This window comes from Nicotiana attenuata, unplaced genomic scaffold, assembly GCF_001879085.1.
Source record: "Nicotiana attenuata strain UT unplaced genomic scaffold, NIATTr2, whole genome shotgun sequence".
NCBI lineage: Eukaryota > Viridiplantae > Streptophyta > Magnoliopsida > Solanales > Solanaceae > Nicotiana > Nicotiana attenuata.
Genome location: NW_017671275.1, coordinates 210,839 through 219,429, shown reverse-complemented (window position 1 = coordinate 219,429; position 8,591 = coordinate 210,839). Strand labels below are relative to the sequence as shown.

General features: G+C 38.2%; 2 protein-coding genes across 2 annotated transcripts; both read right to left on the bottom strand.

The window, feature by feature from the left end:
• Positions 1-2,291: 2,291 nt before the first annotated feature.
• Positions 2,292-3,710, bottom strand: LOC109207224. The gene is made up of 3 exons (XM_019370107.1): positions 3,240-3,710; positions 2,661-3,155; positions 2,292-2,546 (listed from the first exon to the last, which is right to left on the bottom strand). The coding sequence occupies exons 1-3, from the start codon at positions 3,708-3,710 to the stop codon at positions 2,292-2,294; spliced, it is 1,221 nt and encodes a 406-aa protein (XP_019225652.1).
• A 296-nt stretch (positions 3,711-4,006) lies between these two features.
• LOC109207223 lies at positions 4,007-7,592 on the bottom strand. Its single transcript, XM_019370106.1, has 3 exons — positions 7,497-7,592; positions 6,784-7,195; positions 4,007-4,212 (listed from the first exon to the last, which is right to left on the bottom strand). Exons 1-3 carry the CDS (start codon positions 7,590-7,592, stop codon positions 4,007-4,009), a joined length of 714 nt encoding a protein of 237 aa, XP_019225651.1.
• Between the last annotated feature and the right edge of the window lie 999 nt (positions 7,593-8,591).

Sequence of the window (8,591 nt, the reverse complement as noted above, 5' to 3'; positions counted from 1 at the left end):
TCTTCTGTGGTCCGCACAAATATGACTACGGTCGCGTAGCTTTTCTTCTGTTGCCGCACAATAATTGTGCGGCCCAATATTTTGTTGGACTTGAGATGCAGGTTCTCTGATCTTTTGCTCTGACCCAGTTTCTGCGGCCGCATATATCATGTGCGTAATGCACTTTGCACATTTCTCTGATGGGAATTTCATCACAACCTGCAGCCGCAGATGGTATTCTGCGGTCCGCACTACTGAGCTTTTGTGCCTGTTTTTGTCCTTGAGTTCAGATTACTCCTTCATGAGTTGGATTTCATCTTGGGAGTTCTTCATCCAATAGTCTTGCAATTAGGCACATTTCATCAGTTTTCGGGAACACAACTAAGCGCTTTTGGACTAAAACGAAAGCAAAAAGGCACTAACAAGTAGTCAAAATCCCCACTTATCACGACACAATCCTCGCACTTGCGCCTCCAACCCAGCTCCCTTCTAGTCGCTTCTACGATCCACTGCCTCGCTTATGCGAGGCTGTTTCTGCGATGAAGCTTCCGTAGAAGAGGTTGCACCAGCAACAAGAAAAATCCTAGAATCCCTTAAGTCCAAAATCCGATTCGAATCCCGTCCGAAACTCACCCGAGACCCCCCGGACCCCGTCCAATCATACCAACCATTCACAAAACACAATGTGAACTTAGTTGAAGCCTCAAATCACGCAAACAACATTGAAACTACGAATCGACAATTGAAATTCTTCTTTGACTTTCTAACTTTCAAACGTCGACGAACGCATCCGAACCATACCAAAACATTTCGGAATGACGCTAAACTTTGCGTACAAGTCATAAATCACAATACAAACCTGTTCCAAGGCTCAGAATCCCAAGCGTACATGGATAGCATAAAAATCCATTTCAAACTAAACTTAAAAAAATTTTAAACCTTCAAAATGCCAACTTTTCATAATAAGCACCGAAATGCTCCCGGGTGATCCGATACTCAAGTCGAACATACGGCCAAGTTCAAAATTGTCATACAAACCTATTGGAACGTTTATATCCTGATTCCGAGGTTGTTTACTCAAAAGTCAAACCTTAGTCAATTATTCCAACTTAAGGCATCCGAAATTAGAATTTTCTTTCCAAATCAACAGCGAACTTCCCGAAATTTAATTCCGACCACACGTACAAGTCATAATACATAAAGTGAAGCTACTCAAGGCCTCAAACCGGTGAACAACGCGCTAGATCTCAAAACAATCGGTCGGATCGTTACAGATACTCACCAGAGTCTCAAAGTCTAAACACACAACATAGAGTGAAACCTGAGACAAAGAAGATGAAACAAAATATAGCAGCAGAAGCGTTAGTAATATCCATTTTAGTGCAAATAAAATAATTTACTTTACCAATTTTATATTTTGTAAGAGTAAGAATATATTCCATTACAAAATATGTAAGTTCTCATATTCCGAGAAAATGTTCCATTCGAATTTTTGTAGTTAAGACAATCATTTAATAATAATTTTTGTATCTACTGGAGCAGAAAGCAGTAATTATGAATACATGACAAGAGGGTTTTTCCTTTATTTCTTCTTTTGTTTTCCTTCCTATTTTGGGAAGAATTGTGATAATAAACACAAAAAATATGTCTTTGTTAGAAATAATAATTCTGCTAACGTTTTGTTTCTTGAAAATAAATTTCATACCGTGGTATACAAAAAAAAAACCTTATTTCCCTGAATTAAAATTGATCTTACTTTTTCTTGGCTATACATTAAAAAAATTTAACTTTAATTATTTGGATTTAAAAATTCTGGTAATGAAGTGTTTGAGAATATAACTAGTATTTTCGTAAGTGGGGTTTAAGTTGGCATAACTAATAAATTACATGGTTAACTAAATAATCATAAAAGAAGTTTGAACAAGGAAAAAAAGGAATTTAAAGTTGTGAGCACCAAATTTTTGTCCTAATGCTAAATTACTCCTAAAAATATCCCTAAATACTTTTTAATTATTTTTATAGAATTTTAAGAATTTTCTATTTGATGCGTTTTGTGTTTAGTTGTGTTTTTGCATATTAAGTAACATTTTTTTCCGATAAACTAACATTTACCTTTAGCAGAAATTGTTCTGTACATAGTAGGAACTGCTGGCCAGTTCCTTAACTCTCTTTAGACTATACTTGACTCCAACGTTTCATAGATGTCTTCCTATATAACTATGCTAGTCAACTATATGTATCACAGCCTCTACATGTATTCTACTATCATGAAAACAGAAAATCATGAATACAGATATACAGTAGAAGCCTAACTATGGATATCTGTTCAAAGCTTCCATGTGTTCCTGCCAATTGCTGTGTATATGGCTTTTAATATGAACATATGTAGTGATCTCTCGGCATATCTGCGCTGCTGAAGTACTTCCATTTTGAAATCTGAGCAGATTCCTGTGCCTCCATAAACTGTATATCAACATGCCAAACACTGCTACAATAATATTGCCAATCCCTTTCTTCTTCCTAGCATGATAAACCACCCAGTGCAGCTCCTCCTCCCAAGCTTGAATCTGTCTTTGAATTCACAACCAGTTTAGTAATCCTTTCCAGATAGTGCTTGTGTATGAACACTCAAAGAATAAATGTTCAAATAACTCATCTTCCTGACCACAAAATACACATACCTGAGCTACTTGAATACCAATTTTCTGCAGTCGATCATCTGTTGGTAGTCTCCTTTGTATGGCTAGCCACAGATTGAATTTGTGTCTAGGATGTATATGAGGATGTAAGATCAGACTTTTCCAGTATACCTTCTGACCCTGAGGAGTTTGCAAGTTATAGAGCTTCTTAATACTGAATTTACCATTTGTGTTCTGTAAGGACTCCAGTCTTTCTTGCTCATTGCCTTGTAAACTTGGTAAATTCAGTATAAACTTCCTTTGTTCAATAATCTTCCTTACTACCCAAGCTGCACTCTTAGGTATAGTCATGGTGTCAATGCTCCTGTTCTTTATGTAATAAGAATGGATCCATCGAATCCATAAGCAGTCTTTCTTCTTTGTGATTGCCCACAGGTGCTTCACTATTGCAGCTTTATTCCAGTTACAAAGGTTTATCACATTCAAACCTCCCATTGTTTGTGGTAAACAAACTCTGTCCATACTACCAAAGCTCTTCTAGATATATCAGCCTGCCCTGTCCACAGAAAAGTTCTACAATTGCCTATATCATCTTGCTAATCTTCTTTGGTAATAAAATACCTGAGCCCAATAAGACTGCATCCTAAAAATCACTGACTTAATGAGCTGGAATCTTCCAGAATATGATAATAATTTTGAGGTCCAACAACTGATCCTTGCAGTGATCTTTTCAACCAATGGCCGGCACTGTTGGTTAGATAGCTTTTTAGGAGCTAATGGTACCCCTAAGTATTTAAATGGTAGGCTTCCTTCATTATATCCCAACTCCCGCAAGATAAGTTCTTTCATCCTCTCATTTATACATGCTATGTAACCTGAGCTTTTATTTGGATTTTCTTGAAGGCCTGAAGCTCTTGAAAATTTCAGAAATGCATCCTGCAGTAACTTAATTGACTTCAAATCAGCTTTGCAGAACATCAATAAATCATCAGCAAAACACACATGCATCACTCCTAGTCTTTTACACCTTGGAAGAAAATGGAAATCATTATTTAAACCCAATTGACTAAATTCCCTTTGCAAGTACTCCATAGCTATCACAAATAAGCAGGGTGACATAGGGTCTCACTGTCTTATCCCCCTTTTACCTTCAAATGGCTTTGTGAGTCCTCCATTTAAGGTGAAAGAGTAGGATACAGTTGTTAGGCACTCCATTATCCAGCAAACAAATCTGCGTGGAAACCCCAATCCTATTAGCATCCTCTTCAAGTAGAACCATTCTAATGTATCATAGGCTTTCCTAAGATCAACCTTGAGAATACATCTTGCAGATATTCCTTTCCTAGTATAGCCTTTGAACAGTTCATGGGTGAATAAAATATTATCAGTTATATTCCTGCCTTCAATGAAAGCTGTTGAGCGTCCCCCACCAAATAGTTCATTACTGCTTTTAATCTCCCAGTGATGATCTTTGTGATAATCTTGTAAATAGTTGTGCAACATGCTATTGGCCTAAAGTCCTTAACATGTGTAGGATTAGGAACTTTAGGAATTAGAGTAATAGCAGTGTTATTGATGGCCTTTGGTAGCTTCCCTGTATTAAAGAAATCCAAGACATCAGCAATCACATCTACTCTAATCACCTCCCATTGTTTTGTGAAGAACTCTACTGGAAAACCATCGACCCCAGGAGCCTTTTCAGTGTAACACCCCGTAAATTTGGCTTAGGTATCAATGAGTTAAAGGAGTAGTAAGGTTATATTTTGGACGTGTGAAGCCCCATCGGGATGATTATGGGTAAAATAGTTATTTCAAAATCAAGATGGAAAGTGAGGTGCATAAGATTTGACAAAATCGACTAAGTTTGCAGAAGGTCTGTCTTCCAGCAGGGTTTCGGGAAAATGTGCAAGGCATTTGGGAAAACTCAAAGCATAAAAGTTGTAAGCCTTTGAAATATCTTTCCAACAATATATTATGGAGCCCGAACGGATCTCTGTGCAAAAAGTTATGCCCGTTTTACAGAACAGTATGCCATATGCGCGCCCTGAGCGCGCCCCTAGCGCGGCCGCGCTTCTTTTGAGGCAGTGTTACTGCCGTTTTGCGCGGTCAGTAGCGCGGTCAGGTCTACAGGTGCACGGGCACGCTCGTGGGGGGTCGTTTTAAAGCCCTACTTCGTCCCCCACCAAAACATAAAAACTTGCTCTAGAAAGGGGAACTCCAAAAAACCTAACTCCTTAAGGGTCCTTCCACCACACAAGGTAAGTTTTAATGGTGATTCTAAGTTAATTTCAATTTCCCAACATCTTATTAACATGGGTAAACCCTCCATATCATTATATATTCGATTGGGACTTCATTGTTGAGAGAAGGAAGCCTTGAACTCGAATTCAAAGGGTTTGAATTTTGAAAAGGTAATGTCTTCACCCTCTAATTGATTCTAGCATTGGTTTAATGATTTTAAATCCTAGTTCATGTGATATGAGTTGATGGGTTTGATAGAAAAGCATGAACGATTATAGATTTGGTGTGTTGATTGTTGATTATTGGTTAAGGGTGTTGTTTACTTTATGGGTGATAAAGAATAATCTTGATTATAACCATTTGAGACTTTAGAATTTATCTAGGAACAAGAGAACGGGTTATTGGGTGTAGAGACACCATTAATAAGGACTATGAAGCTTTATTCTCACCAAGTGTTTGATAAGATACTTAAGTGACCAAAACATGAGCATCATAGCTAATATGGAATCCCTTTGACTTGTATTGCTATAGATTAAAGTTGAAAGGGTTGACAAACGTTGTATTACGCTCAAGAGCAGGATGTTAAGGTATGTGAAGCTAACTCTCTATGTTTGGGAATGTTAATGATTCTCCCTACACTACGTTTCTTTTACGACGTTACTAATTGCCTCAGAAATATAGTTTAACCTAGTTCCTTGAATAGTTGTAGAACTTCTATTCTTTAGCTCCATAACCGTTCATGACTTTCGTTCTGAACGTTGTGAGCTCAGTGCATACTCAATATAGACTTAGATTTGATGCCCCCGAGTCTTAGTATAGATTACTCAGTATGCCATAAACAGTTGAAGTTTCAGCGTTCATAATCAGTTCAAGAATACATGTCTAGTCTAGTCCTATTCAGTATTCCAGTATTATGTAACTCAGTGTGATCCAGTATTCCAGTATCATGTAACTCAATGTGATTGAGTATTTTATTATCAAGTATTGCAATATGATTCTCAGTTCCTGATTTTAAATCCTTAAAAGTTGAACACCTGCATTTGGGCCTGAGGCTGCACTTTATGCTTTATGCACCTTTGGGCCTGAGGCCGCAGTTTATGCTTTATGCATCTTTGGGCCTAAGGCCGCAGTTATGTATACGTATACTTGGGCCCGAGGCCGTAGTTGTGCACATATATATATATTGGGCTGAGGTCGCAGTTTATCTATTTAGAAAAATAGGTTGTTCATCATTCAGAAGAGGAAGTACTCATATCCTTACTTCCTTTATTCAGTTCAGTTATCAGTTATCATTCAGTTATCAGTTATCAGTTCAGTTATCAGTTATCAGTTATCATTTCAGTCTCTGTTTCAATAGTTACCATTTCAGTTATGAATTATCAATTCTCAGTTATCAGCTTAGTTTCAGTTTCAGCATTTATAATTATTTCTTTCGGTTGCTTTACATACCAGTGCAATTCAAATGTACTGACGTCCCTTTTGCCCGGTGCCTGCATCTCACGATGCAGGTAATGATTTACAGGTTGATGATTCAGAGCGCTAGAATTCTCGTACCAGCTAGTTCGTGAACCCTAGTTCTTTCGGGGCATTATCATTAATTTACAGTCTTTCCGTATTTACAGACAGTCAGTGTTTTCAGTACTTCATTAGAGGCTTCATAGACTAGAGTAACAGTTAGATAGAGTCTCAGGCTTTTCACGTTATGCTATGTTGGCTGCAAATATGTTTCAGAATTGTATTAGTATTTCCGCACTTTGATTTATATCATCCAGAGTTTCAGTATATCAGCATGTGTTAGTTTATCTTCCGCATTCAGTATGTTATGATACCAGATGTTGATTCAGCCAGCCAGTTGGTTCGTTCGGTCACATGTAGTCAGGCACCGAGTGCCGTGTTACGTCCAGGCCCAGGTTCGGGGCGTGACAGTCAGTTGGCATGCTTTTAATAGCTCCCATTATCTCCTCCACTGTGACTTCCTTGATCAGCTCCAGTTGTTGTTGCCTTGTTAGACAAGGTCCCTTTTTGATCACCTCAGCATCTGGACAAGGGTGCATTGGTGATGACGCACCCATCAATTTCTTAAAGAAGTCTAGAAATTTCTCCTCCACCTGTTTAGGATCTGTTAATTTAATACCTGCATCATTTTGAATAGAAACAATAGCATTAGTATTAGTACGCATCTTCCACTGAGCATGGAAGTACTTGGTATTTGCATCTCCATGTTGAACCCAAGCATCTCTAGACTTCTGCCTCAACACCTGCTCCTCAATGTCACTCCATTTCTCCACTTCTAACAAAGCTTCCTTTTCTTGTTCTATGCATTCTTGCCTTAAAGGCTGCAAAGATAGTTGATGCTGAACCAGTTCCAACTTCTGCTTTGCTAAGAAAAATACAATTTTTTTTATCTTTACATTTTTTTAGATTTTAATTGCATAATTAATTGCATTTGTAAAACACTCTAATACCAAAAATACATTAGTAACATTACATGCATTTGTTAGTTAAATAATTAGTTAATTGTTAGAAAATAGATACTTAGGTTAAATTTGCAAAGTTAGTTTTAATTATAATTAGATTAGTTAATTTAGAAAATATTTAGACAAGGAAAGAAAGAGGCTATTTACTTTATTGTCAAACTGGGCCAGTGATCAGCGGCCCAAATCTTGCTCCAATTTTGCCAAGCCCAGACCCCATTAAATCCGGTCCAGCCCCAAAGACCCCAAACGATCCCATTTCGCCCTTTTGAATCACAGTCATCCATCAATCCCCATCTAACAGACCTAAAGCTAACCCCATTTTACATTTAACTGTCCAAACCAACTCCCCAAAGCCCTAAAGACACCTCATTTGCTTCATCTTCCTCCCTCCATCTCTCTCTCTCAAACCCTAGCCGCCCTAAAATCCCTGGCCGGCGGCTCACTAGCAAACATCCCCAAATGTTCACCCTACAATCCTCAACTTCCCCACATCACTAATCTCCAACTAGTTTTTCCAAAATCCCCACCTAACTCGTGGATTTTTAGATCTTAAAATCCTAGAAAACCCTAGATTTCTTGGTCCTCTATTATCTTTAACACTTGAGTATACAGGGTTCCATTTTGCGGATTGCCATGTTTTCCTGGCAGTTTCGACTCTCATGAGTCTTTTCTTCCAAGAAAATCCGGCCAGGTCAAATTTCAGGACGGATTCCCTAGAGGAAAAGACCTTTGGGTGGTCAAATTGCGTTGAGTAAGGCATGACAGATCTCCTCGTTTCTGTCTACTCAGGGATGGTGTAACGACCCGACCGTTTGTTTTAAGCAATCTCACTTTACTCGGTTGTTAGAGGGCATAAGTAGTCGTATGATGTATTATGACTTATGTGAATCATCAGTTTTCATTTTCAGGTTATTCGGAATTGATTTAGAAAAATGATTCTCAGCTATAAGCTTCAAATTGGAAAGGCTTGACCAAGTTTGACTTTTTAGTATTTGACTTCAAATTGGATTTCTGATGGTTCTGTTATCTTTGTTGGGTGATTTTAGACTCAGGAGCGCGTCCATACTTTGATTTGGAGGTGCATAGTGGAATTTGGCTTGAAATGGCGGAAGTTGGAATCTTGGAAAGTTTGACCGGGAGTGGACTTTTTGATATCGGGGTCGGATTCCGATTTCGGAAGTTGGAACAGGTCCGTAATGGAAAATGTGACTTGGGTGCAAAATTTGAGGTCAATCCGATGTGATTTGATAGGTTC

Bases quoted from the DNA above. Each gene is read 5' to 3' on its own strand.
- LOC109207223 (XM_019370106.1), bottom strand. From the start codon at position 7,592: ATGGGATCGTTTGGGGTCTTTGGGGCTGGACCGGATTTAATGGGGTCT. The intron at 7,196-7,496 runs GTTTGACAATAA...CTATCTTTGCAG, and splicing joins GGCCGCTGATCACTGGCCCA to CCTTTAAGGCAAGAATGCAT. The intron at 4,213-6,783 runs GTCACGCCCCGA...TCTTTAATACAG, and splicing joins TAAAAGCATGCCAACTGACT to GGAAGCTACCAAAGGCCATC.
- LOC109207224 (XM_019370107.1), bottom strand. From the start codon at position 3,710: ATGGAGTACTTGCAAAGGGAATTTAGTCAATTGGGTTTAAATAATGAT. The intron at 3,156-3,239 runs GTATTTTATTAC...TGATATATCTAG, and splicing joins TGCAGTCTTATTGGGCTCAG to AAGAGCTTTGGTAGTATGGA. The intron at 2,547-2,660 runs GTATGTGTATTT...ATTCAAAGACAG, and splicing joins TTGGTATTCAAGTAGCTCAG to ATTCAAGCTTGGGAGGAGGA.